Consider the following 22,907-nt stretch of genomic DNA (forward strand, 5'->3'; position numbering starts at 1 on the left):
GAGCTTCCCCTCCTCCTCCTGATTTCTCTGCTTTCTGGAGAGAAAAGTTGTATCCCAGTTTAGACTAAAAGGGAACCTTGAAAGCAGAGGTCCAGCCTTTTCTGCCTCCCTAGCTTCTTCCATTGCCCAGCCTCCTGGGATTGCCCCAGTTCTCGCTACCCCAGCCGTTTAGATTGCTTTTTTGTGTGTCTACCCCTTGTCACAGTGCCCAGGGGAATCATACCAGTAGGCGGTGAATGATAATAGCTCTTGAAGTTGGGAAGCCCATTAACAAAAAAATCAAATCCCATGGACATTTAATGTGCATGTAACTGTATGCAGTGCAAGGTACCTGTTAGATATTGTGGTGTTAAAGTTCAGTTATATCATCCATGTATGTGATCAGCAAAAATTTATTGAATACCTTTTGTTCTTTCTCATAGCAAGGCAAGGGATTAGGTTAGATGTTAAAAGATAAATTGGCTTTCTGTGAACTGCTTGGGAGCTTAACCACGCTTTATAGCATTGTTGCTTCGAAGGAATGATTTCCAAATTCTAAATAGCTGGCTTACTGATGAACTTGGGAATACCTTGGGGGACTATCTCTATTGCCTTTTGTAGATTACAGTTTTTATTCCATTTTAATGTGACAGTGATTTATCTCTATAAAAGATTTTAGCTTTCTGAATGTTGACATCATTTCTTATACATTTGTTAACAGTACCTCCCTGCCCCCAGCACCTGGCATGGCCCTGAATTCAGATAGTGTTTTGAACATAAAACACCTTATCTTAAAAAAGTATTGCTTTTCTTTGTGAAAATATCACATGGTCATTGTAAATATATTGAGGAAATTCAGAAGAATAGAAAGACGAAAACAAAAATCTCTTGTAATGTCACTGCTCAGTGGCTACAGCTGTTAACATTTTGGTGGATTTCTGTAATTTTTTTTCCTTTTGTATAAAAACATGTGTTTTGAGACACATTTGGGAATGTAAATGAGTGCTTGTTTATCTTGACAGTGTTTCAGACCTTTTTTTCCCCTCTTCAACCAATTTTATTTTTCTTAAAGAAAATGCAGGTGTAACTGGAACTCATCTATTTCTTCTGATTGAGATTGTGTGGGTCTACTCTACTCTTTAGCAGTATGTGGAAAGTTGAGAGAAATTCCTGTAGAAAACAGTCTCCTTTCAGTGACAGATTTAGCAGAAATGCTATATATCTATTGTTTGAACTTGAGGTGCTTTTCTCAGTTTCTTAAAACACCATCTGGAGAGATCTTTCATGTTGTTTGCCCTGGAGATGTACACTGGGAACAAACCTTAAGTCAGTTTCTTCACTTTTTACTGATTTGGCTCTTAGTAATTATCCTTCCTTCTACTAAACAAGAGAAGACAGATTAAATTTCTAACAGTAAGGCACAAAACCAATCCATTTACAGAATTAGTCTTACATTAGCACATAAGAGTACAAATCAGCCTCCCTGGGGATGTATCTATTTGCAATTTCTTTTAGCATTTTTGGAGTAAGTCCAGTAGACTTTGGGAAAATCTAGTATTCACCGACTTTGAATTAACAAAGTAACATGACCCCTTTGTGGTGGCTTTTTTTTTGGCTTCATTGGGAAAGGATTGCTTTTTATATCTTGATAAGTTAGGGTTGTGGTTCTCAACTTTTGGTTTGCATGAAGGTTCCTGAGGAGGAGTTGCTTGAGCCCCACCCCTGGGAATTTGGGACAGTAGGTCTGAGTGAGACCCTGGGCTTTTGGTTTAAAACTCACTCACTCACTCTCACGCAACTCCACAGATGATTTTGATGTGTAATACAGGAGAAGAGTCACCAATAGTGGATAGAGAATCAATATCTCAGCCACTAAAAACAACTTAAACTCAAGTTGTATTGTTGTCCAAAAGGTGTTTTTCTTTAACTTTGAGGGCATGTTAATACTTTAAATTTACTGGTCTTCTGTAGCATAAATTTGGCCATTCTAAGTTATTCTCTAAACATTGTAGTCATACTGACATTTTTATAGTATGACCAAGTTTCCTATATCAATATTTCAGATGTCTCTTTTCTTCTTGGAATATCTTAGTTTCTCAACTGCCAACTTGTCCATTTCTGTGTTTAAGTTAGTATAGATATAGCTGGTTAATGAGGCCCATGATTTTTTGGGTGGCTGTATGCTTCAACATAGCCTAGAGGGATAGCACCTTTTACATGGCAAGGTCTTTCTCTACACACTAGTAGCAAGTAGTTGTTTTTGTTGCTGATTGTTTTGTTTTTGTTTACTTATATTCATGAACCGTGGGAAGTACCAAATGAGTGCTTAGGACCTTCTTGCTGCTGCTGTTAAGGTATATGTGGTTTCTGGCTGCAGCCTCTGTCCAGGATGTGGCTCCGCATCCCTGTCAAGTTAGGCTGTACCTATAAAAGAACTGCATTTTCAGCCACAGGATCAAACACGCTCATAACTCTCAACCTTCGTAAGGTGTTCCCCAAGTGATATGTTGCTAATGATAACAAAGTGAAGTTTGTGAGTGATTTACTTAACCTTGAAGCTGCTCTAGTTTTTTGTCTTTTTTGGTATAATAACATTGCTGTAACTTACCTGCATTCCAATGTTGCCTCCTTAGCAGAAAGGGAAGTAGGTTACCTAGACTGATGTCTTTGGAGTTGTGCATAAGAACCTTGGAAATGTGTTGAACACAGGATTATTTGGGAATAAAGGTAAGATTTTTCTTGATGCAGACTCTGAGATAGAGATTTGTATGTAGGTGGTTTCGTGGGTTGGCTTTTCTGAGGGGTCCCCTATTGAGGCCTTTATACTCAGCTGTTGAGTAGTCGCTGGATGCACACTGCCCTTGAGGAGGGAGTGTAACCTGGAATGAGGCAGCTTTTTGGCCCAGGGCAGTGCCTGGCAAGGGACGCAGCTGTGAGCCAGTGGCAGGCAGCATTCTGGGCATCTCGGGGAGTAACTGTCGTGGACCCAGAGGGGGAAATCTGAGTGACCCTCTATATCCTCCACTGTAAGAGCCAATGATGGAATGTCTTGCCAGAAAGTTTCTAAGTGTGCAAGATGAAACTTCAGCATTTGGTCTCCTGACCTTGTGGGTCTACATATTTCTTAAGATGTGGACCTTCCTTTAGTATATTGGTTTCTTTTTCTTTTCCTGCCATTCCCAGCCAGTGGTAGCAACAGGGAAGGTTGTTTACATAAGAGTCTAGGACTTGATCTGTTTGGGATTGACCATCATTTTGCAGTTTAGATGCAATTCTAAGAGCACAGTGATTTAAAAAAAAAAAAAAATTTGGCTTGTGATGTTGGTGTTTACATAATTATAAATCAGTGCTTTGAAGCAGTTGTTGCCCTCCAGAACTCATAAATGATCAAGAACCATCACAACCGTGTGTTAACAGTGAGACCAGCATGGCGTCTCTGATAGTTTGTTGGTGTGGGAGCCCTACCACCCTGGACTGGTCATTCGCACCCTGCTGGCTGCCTCCTTTTCATTCACTGTGCACCAGAGCAGATCCTTCTGTAGTTATTACTATGGTATAACCTTTTAAAATGGATGATTATTTTTTTTTCTTAAAGAAATTTTATTGAGGTACAGTTAACAGACAATAAACTGCATATATTTAGAGTGTACAATTTAGTTTTTTTTTTTCTCTCCCAATTCATTCCCCTCCAACCCTCCCCGCTTTCCCTACTTGGTGTCCATATGTTTGTTCTCTACATCTGGGTCTCTATTTCTGCCTTGCAAACCGGTTGATTTGTACCAGAAAATGGATGATTCTTTTTTAAAAGCCCCCTTAGAAAAGCTCTTCTTGTGTGGATACTTTGAGTGTTCAGACTTCTGAATGACAGCCTCTGCTGCACATCTCTTTCCACTGTCATCAACTGTCATCTGCTTATCGCGTGACAAGGGGAGACAACTTTCTGTGTAAACAACAAGCTGAGGTGGGGGCAACGTGGAATGTGGACCTAATCAACAAATATTTGTTGAAGGGAAAAAAGGGACCTGGAATGCCACTCAAGGAAAGAAAATAGTAATATTAACAATTATTGCATGCTTAGCCTTGGTACTTTTGCCAAGACCTTTCTATGTATTATTTCATTTTATTCTCATAACTGCCCTATGAATAACGTAATAGGTATGTTAATATCTGTTTTATAGATGAGGAAGCTGAGAATCATATGCATTTAGCCAGGTCTCATGTCTAGTCAGATGGCAGAACCATGCTGATCAGTTGGAATCTGTGCTCTAACCTCCATGCTGTGCTGCATCCCAGAGGTCATGGGGATTGGGATGAAGGAGAATGGTGGCAGAGTTTGGAATAGGCTAAGGCAGAGGCATTATTTTCTAGGATGAGAATAGGGAACTGGCCAACTGAATAGGCAAAACGGAGACAGCACCTGCGACCAGAATTGTGGCTTTCTGCACCAGCAAAATTAAAAACAGAGATGATTTCTCATGCTTCATCACAGTGGTGTCAAGTACAGACACCAGTTTATAGGGAGTCCCAAAGGGACCGATTGAAGAAAGCAATGCCTGGCACGTCTCTGGCAGTGGGAAAAAAAAGCTAATTATGAGTTCAGTTTGCATGAGTGCAGACTTTTCTTTGCCTTTATTCTGCTTGTATGAGGACAGGGAACATTTTCTCTTGTTTCTTTACTGAGTGGCCAAGGTAGACTTCTCCACCTCACCACAGTCAAATAATCCAAAGAGAAAGCAAAAGGAAGTCCAGGGCTGTGAATGATAGTTTTGTACTGTGTGCGACTTTCCTCGACTCCCTCTTTGATGAAGAGTCCCAAGTTGGATCTGGGCAGAGAGAAAGTGACACCTCTCTTTCTTGGTGAGTAAAGCCAGTTAGCTGTAGGAGGGGACCTAGCCTGACATTAGACCAATGATTTTTCCATTATTGTTTTAGGCAACGACCCATTTGTTTTCCAGTTACACGTACAGATTTTTTTTCCTGTTTCCTGTACAGCCAGCACTTCTGTCCTGATTTAACATTCTGTTCCTTCTTTACCCACCGAGAACTGTCAACTCTTCCTCTTTTTTCCTTTAGAGGTCCATCTTGGCCTTTGCGCTTAGCGCTGCACTGTTTTTGCAGTTGAATACATTACCTTCTTATGCCCTTGGTTATCTTTTAGCCCTGAGACTCCTACATGAATGGAAACATGATTCCAGAAAAATCTTCACTCTGAATCATGGTGGGGTTTAAGTCAGTGCTCACAGTCCCTTAAAAATGCTGAGACTCTTTTCATGCAGGCTTACAGTATACAACTGTTGTTTTTGAGTGGTGAATTAATAATTTGCTTGCAACCAGTAAGTCACTGATGTCAGCCAAAGCTTATTAAAAATGAATTTTATTAAGCAAGTTTTTTGGGGTGAAGAACACTGCTTTTCCCAGCTTTATAGGAACATGCACCAAAGTGAGCTTTGGCAGGTGGATTCAGGAACAGGCAGAGGGATACATGTGCACACTTGGCCTTTTTTCTGTTTCATACTCATATTTCTTTGTGCTACCAGGATCGTCATGACAGCCTTATCTCTCAAATAAAGCCTGTTACCTCATCCCTAATTGCTTATCCAAAGGCAGGCGGCTCTAATTTCTCTGCATTAATAAATGACACCGAAGAAGAACTGCTTTGTTTGCACTGGCTCACTCAGGTTAACCAGCGCAAGCCCCCGAGTGCATTAGGAAACCGTGTGCTTCTCCTTTGGCCAAGGGGAGATGTGCTCGCCTTACTCAAGAGCAGCACTTGATTTACTTTTTGCTCACATTCACAGCCCTATCCCCGTCTTCCTGATGAAAACACTGCAGTGACCTAGGTCAGTGTTTCTCTGCTGTGGGCACTCATCCCCCTCCAAGTTGGGGGGCAGTAGCAGTTGTCCTGGGAGATCCAGTGGCCTCCCTGATTCAAGGCTCTTTCTTGGCTGCCTGCCACTCACCTTTCCTTAGAAGCTGAGAGGCTTTCCACAAACCTTTGCATGATTCCTGTGGCGTACCCCAGGTTGTGAGATGGCACCCCTGTTTCTCCTTTTTGAAGCATTACGGGAAATTGTCTCGGGAGTTTATAAGTGAGTGCAAGGAGGGTAAGCTTGTGGGGATCGGAGAACTGAGAGTGGCCATCAAGCTTTGAATGCGTTCTGTGACTGTGCACCACAGAATAGTGAGAATGCTTTGCTTCTCCTGGGAATCAGCATTGTGTCTCTTGTCACCACCTGAGGCTATTGCTGGTAATTTAAAGGGCCTGTAAATATGAGCATTTTCATATCTCAGAATCTTAAGCTTATTTCTTTTCTTTTTTCCTCCTCAGAATGAAATGGATGATGTGCCCTTCTTTGATATCCAATTGCCTTATGAGTTGGCAATCAATATATTTCAGTATCTGGACCGGAAAGAACTAGGAAGGTGCGCACAGGTAAGCTGTCAATAATGGATGGTCAAGCTTTACTACGTGTGTAATTCAAGTATGGGAAGCTCCTCCGTAACAGAAATTTACTCTACAGAATGACAGAATTTAAAGAATTAGTGAATTGGATAGCAGCTTTACTTGAAGGAAAGCAACCTTGAACTTAAACAGTTGTGTTCCATATCACCACAAGTGTTTATCTTTTTTTCTTTTTTAAGTTCTGTATTGGAGTATAATTGCTTTGCACTGTTGTGCCAGTTTCTGCTGTACAGCAGAGTGAATCAGCTGTGTTTACACATATATGCCCATATTCCCTCCCTCCGGCGACTCCCTCCCACCCTCCCTATCCCATCGCTCTAAGTCATCACCAGTCATTCAGTTGACGTCCCTGTGTTGTGCAGCAGCCTCCCACCAGCCGTCTGTTTTACATCTGGTAGTGTGTGTATGTCAGTGCTGCTCTCTCACTCCGTCCCAGCTTCCCCTCTGCCCCCACCTAGTGTTTATCTTTTTGTGACTGTCTGCCCCAGAGCTTTGTTCCTCCTGCAGTCTGAGTTACGGCTGACCTGTGGCTGCGTGCTCGAGGCTGTGCTCGCCTTTACTGGGCTCGCCAGAGCTGTTAATGTCCTCACCGTTTCTAATGCAAAGTTGGGAGGCGTTGGTTCAGTCAAGCCAGTCCTTAGGTTGGGACCTGAGGGTCAGCCTGGGGACAAGACAGCGAAGTCATGTTCCACTGTATAGTCCAAATTGCGCTTCAGACACTAGAATTCCTCTCAGTGAGGCGAGAGGCATGTGAGAGCTGAGCCCACCCAGGGAATTGCAGATCGGTGTCACCCGTCTCACGCCTGCTCTGGGGCACACGCCCATGGAGTGGGATGGTGGGAGATACAGTCTAGGCCGGACTTTTTTGTGTGCATGAATCACAGGGATCTTGATAAAATGCAAATTCAGATTCAGGAGGTCTGGGGTGTGGCCCAGTAGTCTGCATTTCTACCAGGTGATGCCAGTGTGGCTTTGGCCATGCGTTAAGGGGCAGGCATTTATGCCATTAAAATTAGTCTCTCATTCTCTTCCTCTTGGTGAAGAGGGTCTGATCTCTCGTAAGTTAAATGCGTATGTGATTGCTGACCGTTTGGCTTTTCACGGACAACTGTGTTCCCCAGAAGGCACTGGAGAATCTATTGCCCGTAACAACCAAAGAAGTAATTTGTTTAGTGATTACCATTTCCCATCCCTGGATCCTCTGATGCAGCTGACACACGTTTCTGCACCTTCAGGAGAAAGAATTCAGTGAAATTGGTAGGGGAACTATACACTAAAAATCCAAAGCACCACCATGAATATGAAGTTAAAAGTATTAAGGCAGTTTGAGAGTGGTGAAAACTGTAGCCAAACTTAGACTCTGGAGCTGGCTAACTCTATGGCAGTTCAGTGAAGTGACACAAAATATGTGACAATTTAGAGAGTTTCTGGTTTTACTCTATTTCCCTATTATGGTTTTATCCTATTTCCCTATTACCCTATTATGAAACATTTTGCTTAATTAAAATTGTTTTTCTGCTTAAATATGAATGTGAGAAAGTTTTCCGTATTTTTGATTGCCATAGCATCAGTTAAGGGGGGGTGTTGGTAAGTATTTTTTAATGCAGAGTGTGGAAATCTTTAGAAAGAAATTATTCAGAGGCTAAAATTCACAAAATAAAAATGTTTGAAGTGTAAACCCTGCTCAGAGCCTATTGATTGCATTAAGTAAGAGTACCTACATTGTCTTCTTCTTTCCCTTGGATATTGGATTTGTTATATTCTAACTTTACACGTTGGCCCTGTTCCCAAGAGTTGAAAACAAGGGCGTAGCTAAACGGGTCCAGTTCCTGGATTTCAGCCTGATGCTGTCAGCCGAAGTCTTGGAACAGGGTCTAATAGCTAGCTTTCCACAAAGTCAGCCTTGGATGATAAAATCTTAATTCTTGATAGGGAGCTGCTGTTTAAGGAATCATTTCTTTTAACATTGCTTTTTGCTCTCCTGCTTTGTAGAGGGCCATGTGGTTTCACATCTGCTGCTGGTTTTCACATCCAAAGAGTTTATCAGTGAAAGATAGGATCTGGTGGAAGAAGAGATTCCCTCTTTTGGTACAGTGGGGCTGCATTCCAAGGTAGATTGGTTATGCTGGTGAGATTATTCTGCAGGTGTGAACAGTGTAATTTGCAACACAGTAGTCCAATTGTCCACCAGAATTCTTCCCTTTTGGACCAGTTGGATTTGGGTTTTTGTTGTTGTCGTTGTTGAACCTGGTTTTTAGAGTACACATATAAGAATAGAAAATATCCGTAAACAGAGCCCCTGAGGTGGCTCTGATCTTTGAAGCCAGAATTTTTTTCGTAGAACTTTTGCATGAAATGACAATGGATGGCCAGTAGTTTATAGTCTTGGCTTTGTTTTCTTCAAGCATTAAAATAAAACCACAAAGTGATAAAAATAAGTAGCATTTTCATTTGTTTCTCATGGTGTTTTTATTTTTGAAACAGGGAAAAAGGCCTTCTGTTGCATGGAATGTCCTGCTGCTTTATGATTTTATTTTAGAGGGGGCTTGCTTTCTCTGTCTAGCTCTTTCTCTCTGGTTCTCTTTTAATCTAGCCGCCTTGGGATTTCAGTGAAATTGGTTGGGCCATTTATGTGGAATTGGCACCATGAACTGTATGTGTGCCCTTGGAGAAAACCTGTTTGCTTAGATCTTTATGCCAAATTGGTAACTCACTAACAGTAAGGAACCCTGATTGGGGAGGACTTCTGAGATCTCATTATGCCACAGACTACGCTTGGAGAATTGATTTGGCTCTGACTTTGTCTCCTTTCTGCAGCCCCTCTCTTCTCTGCTTTGTGAGGCTTTATGCTTCAAAACTAAAGTCCCGTGTTAGTTTGTGATCCTGTTTACTCTGGGCGCCGACCTCCTAGCTCCTTGCTATCCATACTCGTCCCTCAAGGGATTTAGTATCTCCGTGGGAGAGTTTCACGCTGAGATGTCTCAACAGTGTGGCCTTTAGTAAGCGGTTATGCGTGGGGCAGCTCGTTGAGAAGTTTATCATTTTGCTGCTTATAATTTTATGTTCTTTTGTGTGTATGTGAATGCTCACAGGATTTCTAAGCACTTTAAAGGGTAATATTTTAAAATGGATAGCAATGACCAAACTGTCAGTTTCAAAATTACAAAACTGCTTGGTTTTTATGAGAAAAGTAAGTGTGATGTTATATTACAGCATGAGCAATTCCAAGGAGTAAAAGTTTCTAAGTATTTACCAATGTTCGTTTAAAAAACTTTAAAAGTAATGATAAAATCATAGGAGGTTGCAGAAAATAGTGCAAGAAGTTCTGTGTACCCTTCTCCCAGTTTCCTCCATTGGTAATGTCTTGCAGAACTTTCGCACAGCATCAGACTCAGGAACTGACATTTGCAGAGTCCATAGAGCTTATTCAGATTTCACCAGTTTAACACGCACTTATTTGTGTGTGATTTAGTTCTCTGCAGTTTTATCATGTGTGTAGATTTGAGTGACCACACACTCAAGATACAGAACTTTCATCGCAAGAATCCTGCTGCTCTTTTGTAGCCATAGCTTTCCTCTTCCCTAACCCCTGGCAACCTTGAATTTGTTTTCCATCTCTATAATTTTATGTTTTTATTTTCAGTTTTAACATGTATTTTAGTTATGTGTGTTTCCTAATGTGTAATTTTAGAAATTGAGCTGCAAGGCAACAAGGCCATGCTTTTAAAATAAAAGGTAGAAAAATGTGCTTAAAGAATGTAATAAAGGAAAAGGGAAGATGGAGAGATTAAGAATTTAAGATTCATGATAAAATTGGCAAGCAAGAAGTAGGTGTTACCGAAATAAGTAATTCTGGAACTAAAGTCCAGTCTACTAGATTATGATATTTCGAGTTTCAAGGAAAATGTGATCTTATGATCTTCCCAGATGTCCAAATAGGAGAAACTAAAATCTGAGTTTTTCTGACTACAGATCTTAATGACATTTTTAAAAGTCGGAAATCCAGAGCCAAGAGTGCTGAGTTGATTTTTCAGAGCAGAAGTGATTCTGAGGACCTGTAGTTGCTGAAGGGTTCCCTTAGTTCTTAACTTCTACCTTTGCCCCTAGACTTCTCTCAGGGAGTTATGTGCATGCCTGACACCCAAGCATCCACAGGAGTTCCCTTGTAACTTGCCAGGTTGCAATGGCTGCTCCCTCTGAAAGGGATTAGGGAAAAGCAAAGCAGCTGCAGAAAAAAGATGGGGAGCTAGCTGAAACAAGAATGGCAAAGTATTGATAATCATTTGAACAGAGTGGTGGGGACTTGGGGGTTTTTATACTGTTCCATTTTTGTGTGGTTGAAATTTTCCACATTAAAATTTAATAGAGAAAAAAAATCAGAAAGCAAGAGATGATATTTGAGTAAGAAAGTCAGAGCCTGGGACTTCCCTGGTGGCGCAGTGGTTAAGAATCCTCCTGCCATTGCAGGGGACATGGGTTCGATTTCTGGTCTGGGAAGATCCCACATGCCATGGAGCAACTAAGCCCATGTGCCACAACTATTGACGCCCACGTGCTGGAACTATTAAAGCCTGAATGCGTAGAGCCCGTGCTCTGCAACAAGAGAAGCCAACACAATGAGAAGCCTGCACACCACAACGAAGAGTAGCCCCCACTTCCTGCAACTAGAGAAAGCCCACATGCCACAACGAAGAACCAATGTAGCCAAAACAAAACAAAAAGTCAGAGCCTCCTGAGGGCAGCACATGCTAGGAGCTGACCTTTGAAAATTAAAACAGTCAGTTTTTTTAAGTGTTGGACTTAAAAGAGACTTATTCTTATTCACTTTCAGAGGGTCTACTATGTGCCATGTGCTGTTCTAGACAGTGAGTATAGCAGTGAACAAAATATGAAAACCCCTGCCTTTTAGAAAGCTTTATATTATGTACAGTAAATACATCATTAAATATAGAATATATCAGATGTATGTAAGTGCTATGGCGAAAAATGAGACATCAGAGGTGATATTGGGGTTGCACTTTTAAGCATCTGGGGAAGACTTCACAGAGAAGGTGCCTTTTCAGCAGAGACCTGAAGGAGGGAAGCAGGAAGCTGGGCAAGTCTCTGGCAGAGGCGAGTAGCAGGTGCAAAGGCCTTGAGGTGAGTGCACCTGTTGTGTTTGAGGAACAGCAGGAAGGTCAGAGTGGCTAGGTGGTGGTAACTGAATAATGGCCTCCCAGAGATGTTCATGTCTTAATCCTCAACCTGTGAGTATGTTACCTTTTATGGTAAAAGGACCTTTGCAGGTGCAAGTTAAGAATCTTTACACAGAGTGATTTTTGGAGTAGCCAGGTGGGTTCAGTGTGATTACAAAGCTTCTTAGAGGGTGACAGGAGGTCAGAGAGGAGAGGAGATGCTATGTTGCTGGCTTTGAAAATGGAGGACGGGGCCACAAGCCAAGGACTGTAGGTGGCCTCTCAAAGCTGGAAAAGGTAAGAAAGGCTTCTCCTGAAGCCTCCTGCAACCCTGCTGCCAACACCTTGATTTTTATTTTTTTTATTATTTTTGGCCATGCTGTGCAGCTTGTGGGATCTTAGTTCCCCTGCCAGGGATTGAACCAGTGCCCTCTGCAGTGGACGTGCTTCCCTAAGCACTGGACCTTGATTTTAGACTTCTGGCCTCCAGAACTGTAAGAGAATAAATGTGTGTTATTTTAAGCCATAAGTTTGTGGTAAGTTGTTAGAATATCAATAAGAAACTAATACAGGGATGTAATGGCAGACAGGGCTAAGAGAAGAGGAGATGGTTCAAATTTGAAAGGCACTTAATCTGTTAACAGAACTTGAACTTGTATTCTGAATGAGATGGGAAGCCATTGAGGTGTTTTAATCAGGAGTGACAAGGTCTAACTTATAAAATGGAATCGTTTTGGCTGCCATGTGAAGAATACGCCAGGGAACAAGGCTGGCAGCAAGGAGACCAGTTTGAAGGCTACCAAGAGCACATGTGGTTTGGACTAGGATGTGCGGATGGAAGTGGGTGGAGTCAGGGTTGCTGATGGGTTGGGTGTGGGGAGAGAAAGAGGAGTCAGCAGGACTCCAGGATGTTTGGCCTGAGCAGCTGGGTAAATGAGGTTGCCATTACTGATGAGGGGAAAATGGTGGGATGAGCAAGTTTGGGGCGAAGATCAGTACTTGGATGTGAGGCTGCAAATGAGTTCTGGGTTGAACTCAGGACTGAAGGTGTGGGTTTGGAAGCTGGCAGCACATGGATGGTATTTAAAGCCAGGAAACTGAACGAGACCATCAGGGAAGCAAGTGTAGATAGAGGATATTGGGGGATTGAGCCCTGGCACAGCACAGTGATTAGATGATAAGGGAGCTGAGAAGGTGGTACCTGTGAGGTGGGAAGAAACCCAACGGCAACGTCCTCTGAACCAAGAGAGAGAGGTTTTCAAGGAGGTGAAGGTAATCAAAGGGAGTAAGCTGTTAGTCAAGTGAGAGGAGATCTGTGAAGTGACTACTAGATTTACCAGTTGGAGGTCAGTGATGTGGTGGGAGCAAGAGTGAGTGGGTTCAAGAGTGGATGGGAGGGAAGTTAGATAAATCTATATGTAGCTGTCTGTATATGGTGTGTTCTCCCAGGTAGACTTCGTATATCCTTGCATGAGTGGAACAATGACACTTTTCCCCCTGTTGTGGGGCCTCACTGGTAACTCTAATCTAGGCAGAGTTAATAAAGCTAGTTTTTGAGCCAAGGGCTGGTTTTTTTTGCCTTTTTTTTTTTTTTTTTTTAATGCTGCAATTCATAGTGGTGCTATAAACCAAAATGCTGGAGACACTTTTATTAGCAAATTCTTGCAGCTGAGGCTCACTCGCTGGGGCTTTTACTGGGCAGGGCCGTTCCAGTCCTGGTGTAGTAAAGAAAGACCATTAGGCCTTTGGAAAATTCAGGCTTGTAAACTTTCTAGATTTAATGTAACTTAAGGAATCAAAACAATTAGATTTCCTTTTGGTGAGACGCTTTAAAATTTACTTGTTAAAGTTTAACTGGGTCTTGTTGATCTTTTTTTTTCCCCCCCTTCAGGATTAAAAGAAATTCTTAAAGCCTGTCATTTTTGTTCTCCTTTAAAAGAAGAATAAAAAGGCAACCCTCCCTTTATAGTTTGCTAAAGAAATTGTTGGCACATTTCTGTGTTTAATACCTAATTGTAGGTACAATCCTGATCCCTTCTTGGAAGTAATTCTCACCTCTAGCTTTTATAAATCCCTCAAAGAGCTTTATCGTTTGTTATCCAGGATTTAAACTTTATCCTGAGTATTGTTTTCTACAGAAGAAGCCCTGTGGTTTAGGGGTTAGCGGTGGGGAGGATGCACTGAAGCATCAACGTTCTGTTCTCAGGTTTTCATCCCATAACCCCGTTGTACAGATTTCAGATTGTGTTATTTAAGACCGACTTGGCATTTTCTTTGAAGCTGATATAAAAAATGTACTTGGCTTCTAAGGTTTTTAAGGTCTGACATATTTGAGAGCTCTTTGGAAAGTCTTTCTCTGTTTTAAAGTGGCTAAAATCTGTACAGTTTAGTACTCATGAAAACTCATCCAGAAAGTTCAATTTAACTGGGATATTCTAGTTTGTAATCACTGAGCATTGAATTTGGATTCTCCTGAAAGGCTGATGATTCACTGGTTCCTTCTAAGTTCAACCTGGTAGCTCATTTTTGGACAGCAGAGTTATAAAGATGATCCCCCGTTGGGGGCCAGTCTTGTGATCTAACTTGACTGTAAGGGCAGAGACTGGAACTTTTCCCTCTAGCTTCCCCAGCCTGAGGAGGCGGTACCCAATCTGGGCACATCTGTGGGATGTCACCCACCTGTGAAAGGTGTTAGTTAGACAGGTTGAGGTGGAAAGCAGATGAGAATTGCTGACCTTAGTGTCCAGCATGCAGTTAGCGCCCAACATATGTTTTAATCGGCTGACCAATACCCATATGTATCAGTGTTCTCCAAGGTGTTTTTTGAGGGCACTAGGCTTTGAGACGCTCCTCGTAAGAAAAGTTCTGGAGTCAGGTGCATTCGAGGAATGCTGTTTCTTATACCTCCTTCTTAGAGATATGCAACACATGTCAGTCTGTTAAAAGCTCTGAGAAGTTCTGCGGTGAGGAGTCCTGCTTAATTTTGTTTAAACTAGTGTTCTGTGTGACCAAACCAAACTTGTGTGACCGTGGAATCCTTTTTTAAAGTAACTTATGCATACCCTAAGGAGCTGGTGTTCTACTGAATATGCTTGGGGAAGTGCTGCTCTGTGTAGTGAAATTGACTTAGTTACTCTGAGTCTTTCATCTAGTAGTTACATTTCATAATTTGTACAAAATTTACATTTTATAATTTTTGCAAAAGAGGGCTGATGTATCCCAGGGATTAAACTGCTGTGTGTTTAGCTAGCACTGTGTGCCTTTGAGAAACCGTGAGGGTGTCTGTGTGTTCACCCTCATCTTATACTTCATGTAACCTTGAATTCCAGGGGCCTGTAGGAGAAATACTCTGCTCTGGAGCTATTTAAGTTGTAGCCTGCCTCCATCACAGCTGACGTTGGTCTGTCCCTATCTGTGCTTCATGATTGCCTCGTGCTGAGACTCCCTTTGGCACGGACAGATGGACAGACACCACCCAGTGTCATGGACAGGCTCAGCTGTGGACCGAACATGCCAAAAACAAAACTGTGGTGTTCTGTCTAGTCACAACTGGAACTCCAGTGTTATTGAGTCATTATCCCTTTCTTTATTGCCTGACTACTTGTGATCAGATGAGGGTTTGTTTCCCTGATGCCCTTATGGCTGAGATGGAGAAGTGTGGGATGACAGTGTGGTTAAGTGGATTTGTAACTGATGCTGTGGCTGTGCCCAGGGTGGGCTGCTTAATGGATCCATGTTGGCCTAGGGGGAAGGCTCTAGTGGTTTGCCACGGGCTCTGTCCTCAGCCCCATCCTGGTTAATTTTTTAAAATAATTAAGACATGAAAGCCCACAGACTGCATTTTGCAGATGACTTATGTAAAGGAAAAGTAGTATACGTATAATGGATGACAGAATTGAGATGCGAAGATGATATAGAATGCTGGGGATGGGTATGTGCAGTGAGCTGGGATTTAAAATGGATAGAAAGTTTAGAAAGTTAAGAATTTAAGTTTAGGGACTTCCCTGGTGGTCCAGTGGCTAAAACTGCATGCTCTCAGTGTGGGGGCCTGGGTTCAATCCCTGGTCAAGAAAGAAGATCCCGCATGCTGCAGTGAAGACTTTGCATGCTGCAGCTAAGACCTGGCATAGCCAAATGAAGAATTTAAGCTTAAAACATAATAGTGTGAGAGTAAGAAATGGGGACTTTTTTTTCTTTAATTGCATTTTGTGTTTAAAAGACTCCGAAGATTGATAAATACCAAATTGAGATTACTTTTGGGGAGAAAAGGATGTGGACACGGAGAGATGCATAGTTTTAAGCTTATTGGTAATATTTCTTCAGCAGGGTGGTTTGTCCATGGGTGTTTGTAACATAAACCTTTTTGTCTGCCTTAAATATTTAATAAACAGACTCCAGAAGCTCTGGACCGTACGTGCTGTAATCGTGATGATGTATCTTCAAGTGAAGTAGCAAATTAGTATCTGATAAAAATCCTTCTGTTGATGGCACTTGACAGTCTACATCTGGGGTATTGTTTAGTCCCGAGTACCACATTTGAAGCGGGACGCTGTAGATGCGTGAATACTAGGGTACATTTCAGAGATAATGGGTATGGGAGCTAGTCCTATGACAGTTAGTTGAGGGAAATGGGTAGTGTTTAGACCAGTGAAGAAATGACTAAGGGAAACGTGATGGCTGCCTTCAGCCATTTAGGGAGCTGTCAGTATATGAGTTATGGCTTTCTTTAAAAAATAAATTTATTTATTGGCTGCATTGGGTCTTCATTGCTGCACACGGGCTCTCTCTAGTTGTGGAGAGTGGGGGCTACTCTTCATTGCAGTGCGTGGGCTTCTCATTGCGGTGGCTTCTTGTTGCGGAGCACAGGCTCTAGGTGCGCGGGCTTCAGTAGTTGCAGCTTGTTGGCTCTAGAGCACAGGCTCAGTAGTTGTGGCGCACGCGCTTAGTTGCTTTGCAGCGTATGGGATCTTTCCAGCCCAGGGATTGAACCTGTGTCCCTTGCATTGGCAGATGGATTCTTAACCACTGCGCCACCAGGGAAGCCCTGTTAAGTCTTTCTTGTTTCTCTTTTCTTATATTACTATCTTCTTTTGTGTTGGATATTTTTCTAGCATACCATTCTAATTCCCTTGTTTCTTGTACCATATTTTGGGGTTATTTTCTTAATGGTTGCCCTGGGGATTATAACGAACATCTTAAAACAACCTAGTTTTGCTAATAACAATTTCAGTAGTATAACCAAACTGCTCCAGTATAACTGTGTTCCCTCTCCTTTCTTTGTACTATTATTGCTTACAAATTCTGTCCTTATAAGCCCATCACAGTTTTAGGCAGTGTCTTTTTAATCAGAAGGAAAGAGATGCAAGTAAAAATACATTTATACTGTCTTTTACATTTACCTTTGTAGTGACCTTTACCTGGTGTACTTTATTTCCTCGTGTGGACTGAGTTACTGTCTAATGTCCTTTATTTCAACCTAAAGGACTACCTTCAGTATTTCTTGTAGGGCAAATCTGCTACTGATGAATTCTCTTGTTTTTGTTTATCTGGGAGTATCTTAATTTCTCCTTTTATTTTTGAAGGATAGTTTTGCTGGATATAGATTTATTGGCAGTCTCTTTACAGCAGTTTGAATATGCTATCCCACTGCTTTCTGACCTCCATGATCTCTGGTGAGAAGTACAGAGTACTTTGTGCATGAGTCTTTTTCTCTAGATGCTTTCAAGATTCTGTCATTGGCTTTCAGCAGTTTGACTGTGATGTGTCGAGGTGTGAGTCTCTTTGAGTTTATTCTTCGTATGTTGAGTATGTTGAGCTTCTTTGATATGCAAATTAATGTTTCCATCAAATTTGGGGAGTTGCTGTTATTTCTTCAGATATTCTTTCTACTCCTTTCTCTCTTTCCTTCCCATCTGAGGCTTCTGTAATGCCTATGTTGGTCCACTTGGATGGTGTCCCGTCGGTCTCTGAGGCTCTGTTAATTTTGTTCATTTTTTGTTTTTTTTCCTTTTGATTGATTGGTTGGTTGTTTTTCTTTCTCAGTCTGGAAAATCTTAATTGACCTTGAGTTTTCTGATTCTTCTGCTAGCTCAAATCTGTTGTTAAGCCCCCTCTAGTGAATTTTTTGTTTCAGTTATTTTACTTTCCAACTGTAAAACTTCTATTTGAATCTTTTAAAAATAATTTATATCTCTTTATCAATAGTCTTTACTTTGTGAGACATTTACTCATAAGTTTATTTCTTTGGACATGCTTTCCTTTGGTATTTTGAACATATTTATGATGGGATATCCTGTTCCCCAGGTTTTCCTTTTAAGCCTCTCCATCAGCCTCCTTTCAACCCTAGTTGGTAGTGCCACATCAGGCAGCTGCACTGTTTAACAGTTGTCCCTTATTTTTTCTGACAGTTGCCCTGGATATAGGACAGAGTTAGATGTAAGTCAGATCAGATACAGACAAGCCTTGAGAACCAGAGCTTTCTAGCAAGCTGCCAGACAGGCCAAGTAGTGACAGTTCTCTGGGGATGGTACTTTTGGAGGGCTCTAAACACATTTGGCCTCTCCAGGAGCTGCTAGACTGCTGGTTTTTACAGCTACTGTAGTTGGAGGCTGTTGGTTTTCAAGGCTACCATGGAGCTGGAGGACAAGGATGGGATTAACGCATGTGTAAACAACACAAAGGTTGCTATTCTTATCAAGATTCAGCCATTTTTCTTCAATAAATGTTCCTCAAGCATGTTGCAAGCCTTTAGTTAATTTCTAGAGTGCTGAAAAAGTGATTTTGACAATTTTCGGAGGAGCAGATTTTTGGAGGTTTTTACTCTGTAGTCCCAAAAGTTAACTCCCTATCAGTACTTCATCAGATGAGGCACTCTTCTGTAATGAGTCTGCCATACACACGCTGTGTGCTCTCTCTCTTACTTTGTCTCATGGCCTCTCTTCTTGTCTGAGTATTCAACACCTTGAAGTGGCCCCAAGCAAGTGTTAAGGAGCACACGACTCTTACTTTATTAGAAGTGAGGCTCAGCCTTTGGGTGGGCAGCAAGCAGAATGTGTTGCAGACCCCAGATCTTGTTGATCTGCTGGATCAGTTTTTAATTTTGCCAGCAGAGTCCATCTTTTGCAGTCTGCCCAGCTTTGTACATTATCCCATGATGAAGTAAATCCATCATTCCCCAAAGTTAGGGTTGGAAGACAAAGCACTAACAGTTAAAATGGCCATTTCCTCTGGATACTGTTGGGATTTGAACTTCAGTCCAGACATAACATGAATTTGTCTATATCAGCTCTTACCATCTTAGTTAATAGCTTGAGTTTTCTGTTAAATATTTTTTTAATATACACATTTAAAATCTAAGTTTTCACACATAATATAAATTTGAATTTCTCATACGACCAGACATTTTAGGTTATGGATATTTATTTTATTACAGCTTTTTACATCAGAGGTCATTGGTCTCTAGCTCTATAAGACGGAAATACAAGTGCCTGTTGGTAAAGTACCAATACTTTGTTCTGAAAGGCTGTGTACGATTTTATATCTATTAAAATGTTATTGTGTTTTTTTGCCTTTTCTGTATTTGTGTATTTTTTCTCTTTATATTTTATACATTTGTGTGTATAGAATAATTTAATGAAGTAGCCTAAAATGTGATATTAGATGGTAGTACAACAATTTTGAAATCTTGAAAGATAAAACAGGAAACATTTGTGTGTATTTTTTTTGCCTTGGAGTGTTTTGTTAATGAGACGTTTTATACTGCCATAAACCCAGGGCAGTAATAAAGGTGTTGATTGATTTTTGGATGACAAGGGACTTCTCTAATTGCAGAATTTGACATTTGTGTCACTTTGGCTGTTTTAGGTAAGCAAGACGTGGAAGGTGATTGCAGAAGATGAAGTGCTGTGGTACAGGCTGTGCCAGCAGGAAGGGCACCTTCCTGAGAGCAGCATCTCCGATTATTCTTGCTGGAAGCTCATCTTCCAAGAGTGCCGAGCCAGGGAACACATGTTAAGAACCAGCTGGAAGGTAGGCGGTGGCCAATATCATTACGTATAGGGGAATAGCCTGCAAGGACACAGGAATCCAAGCCTGGGATTAAACACTGGAGCCCCTCCAATTTCAGCCTGAGGTTAACTGCCAAAAGCGAAGAGCGGAGTATGGTGAGCGTGCCTTCAGCTGTTGGTGATTTCTTGCCCCTTTTGTTGCCCGTTAGTGTCTGCCTGCGTTTTCAGCCGCACTATTTGAGAGCATCCTGTTGTCCTCCAGGCGAAGAGGGGTGAGACTGAGGTGCCAGTCACCTCCCCTCTGGTGGTGAGGGTCTTTGGAGTAGTGCTCAGCGCAGGCCCCTTGCACTGTCACCATCTCCCTGGATGGACCGAGAAAGCACCCCCTGAATACAAAAGAGAGGCTGAAAATGTTCCAGTAAATGTAAGAGGGAGATTATTAAGCATCTCTAAGTCCTGTCTTCTCTTCCCTCACATAACCTGTTGGCTTGCTTCCATAATATTTATCACTTCAAAATCTCTACAGAAATATTAGATCACAGCTATGAATTTGTACAGTGAAGTGTTTCTGTAGGAAATAACTGTCAAGAACAGTGTTACATAAAGCTGTTTGAGGCATGATGAGACAGCAGAGTGGTGGCCATTTCTTTCCACCTGAGTAGCTGGATATTCATTTGGAAGGAAGGGACAGAACTGTATTCTCTTTCCTCTCCTGTAAAGGTCAATCCTAATAGCCTTTGAGATTAACAAGCTTTTGCTCATTACTGATGGTGACATATTGCCTATGTGCATGGCTGTCTCCAGTCGCCTCATAACCTGATTAGTGACCGATACTCTTGATCTGGGCAGCGTCACAGTTCCTAACAAAGTTAATGAGAGCAGTGTTCCTCTACTTCGGGGCTTCTCAGCCCAGCACTAGTGCCATCTGGGACCGGATCCTTTTTGGTGAGGGCTGTCCTGGGCGTTGGAGGATCTTCTGCAGCATCTCCAGCCTCTTCCCAGTACATGCCAGAAGCATTCTCTTCCTCTCCTCAGCCCTGACTATCAAGGCTTCAGACAAGTCAAATGTCCCCTGAGGGCAAAATTGTCCCTGGTTGAGAACCACCTTTCTAAAGAGAATTCGCATAGCCATTCTTAGGTCATGAAGACACCACCACTAAGTAAAAATCCTGCTGGCCCCACTGTGTGTATCCACACCAGGTAATGAACTCACGTGGAGGGCCCCCTTCCCCCTCTTGCCTGTTTGCTTGGTTAGGTCTGTGTGCAAGATGTAGGTGAGACCAGGTATAGGGTTTGCCAAAGCTGCTTAGGCAGGCTGGGGGCTGAGAAGCAGAGGGTCTGACCCTGGCGAGAGGGGCTGTGACTTAAGGAAAGCTTGAGAGTGAGGCATTTGCTAGGGCATCCCTCCTTTTATGCATCCCTTTTCAGTCTGGAAAGGAGGGATGCTTTTGAGATTTGTGAACATGAGAGCTGGAGATACTCCGTGTACCCTGGCTCAAATTCGTAGATGTCAGATCCTAAGAGAGAAAACAGCAGCTGAGTTCTTTGTTTCCTCTTTGGTAAGGGAAAGCGAGGGAGCGAAGCAGGTACACCCTCCTCATCCAGGCTGGAGGGGGTAGAAGTGAAGGTGTTTAAAGACCTGCCTCATAGCATCTGGCACTTAATGCCTGTATACAGACTACATACAATTTAACTGAACATCTGCTTATTGTTTCTCTCTAACAAGCACAAAGCCTTGTGTTTGGTAAGTGCTCAATAAGAGGTTGTTGCTTGAATGAACTAGAGTCAAACTGCAGGCAGACCGGAGGGAGGCTTCTCTTCAGCGTGTCTCTGGCCCATTTCCTGCTCTGTTACCTATGAGGACTACAGAAGTAAAATGTCAAGTGACAGCTCTCGCATTAACTGTAGTGATGGGGTTCTCGTGATTCTGGAATGAAAGGAATCCTTATGAAAACATGAAAGGTAGTGCAGAGCAAGATGCTTTCCCTTTGTGTGCCTCTGTTTTCTCATCTCTAAAGTGCAGCTGAGAGTAGCTGCCTCTTTGGGCCACACTGAGGGTGACTGTCTAATAATACATCTAACGCTCCTCCCACAGGGTGTGGCCCGTGGCTGCTGCTCAGGTAGCTTGGGCCTTGCCCCGCAGATGCTGTGGTTTGGTGCTATTCATGGTCGGCCTCAGGATGGGCTGGGAAGGTGATTTGGTTTGGCATCTCCTACGTCAGTGTCTGGGGAAGCTGAGAAGGGACCCCAGCACTCTCAGTACTTCCACACAGGGGACGACCTGGGAATGCACAAACTTACCTGAATCTGCAGTTAAGAGCCAGCGTGGAAATGGTGTTCCTTGTTCTGGTGTTTGCATACACCTGGGCATTCTAGGATCTCTCTAGTCCAGAGTACTGGTGTGGGCTTGCAGCCCATGACGGGGAGAAAGCCACGGGACAGAACTTAGTGGAGGCCATGTGCACACAGGCCCCTTCCTTTCAGTACCTGGTCACTCAAAAGAGCTTTGCTGTTGTCCATTTGGCTGTGGCCCTCACACACCTGACTCTTGAGTCCTTCCCTTCCACCCCCACCTCTCCACTAGCAGGACAGCGCCACTTGGGTGTGCCCAGTTGTGTCCTTCGGCCTTGGACGCAGTCCTCAAGTTCAGTGAGGTGGTCATGCACATCCCCTCGCACAGTGCCTGGAGTACGGCTGCTTCATGAATGCTGGTTTCAGTGGAACAGATGCCATCATCTGTCTTCTCATATAGATAGTAATAGTAACTACCCTTTATTGAAAACTTGCTGTGTGCTGAGAACTATGCTTGCCACTCACACACACCCTTTCCAATCCTGGTGCTGGTACAGCAGAGTTGAAGTTATGGATGGCTTGGTATTTTTTTTTTTTAATTGAAGTATAATTGACTTACAGCACTGTTTCAGGTGTACAGAGCGATTCAGTTATGTACAGTATATCTATTTTTTGATGGCTTGGTATTTTTGTTTTTGTTTTTTTTTAATTTATTTATTAATTATTTTTTGGGGGGGTACACCAAGTTCAATCATCTGTTTTTATACACACATCCCCATTTTCCCTCCCTCCCTTGACTCCCCCCCCCTCGACTCCCCCCCCCACCCTCCCTCGAGTCCCCCCCACCCTCCCTGTCCCAGTCCTCTAAGGCGTCTTCCATCCTCGAGTTGAACTCCCTTTGTTATACAATACCTTTGTTCATGCTAGCTTTTTGGCTTAACTGACCCGCCCTTCCCAACATCCTACATGTAAATACTTTCTATTCTTCCAGAT

The 22,907-nt window shown here is 42.5% G+C and overlaps 1 protein-coding gene across 1 annotated transcript in view; it reads left to right on the forward strand.

Annotated features, from left to right (window-relative positions):
• FBXW8 (F-box and WD repeat domain containing 8) overlaps positions 1-22,907 on the forward strand; it is a 121,630-nt gene that overhangs the window by 8,360 nt on the left and 90,363 nt on the right. Inside the window, exons 2-3 of the mRNA XM_057744593.1 lie at positions 6,308-6,412; positions 19,480-19,644. Coding sequence (XP_057600576.1) covers positions 6,308-6,412; positions 19,480-19,644 — 270 coding nt within the window. The remainder of the gene's footprint in view (positions 1-6,307; positions 6,413-19,479; positions 19,645-22,907) is intronic.

The sequence above is a fragment of the Hippopotamus amphibius genome, chromosome 8, assembly GCF_030028045.1.
Source record: "Hippopotamus amphibius kiboko isolate mHipAmp2 chromosome 8, mHipAmp2.hap2, whole genome shotgun sequence".
Lineage (NCBI taxonomy): Eukaryota > Metazoa > Chordata > Mammalia > Artiodactyla > Hippopotamidae > Hippopotamus > Hippopotamus amphibius.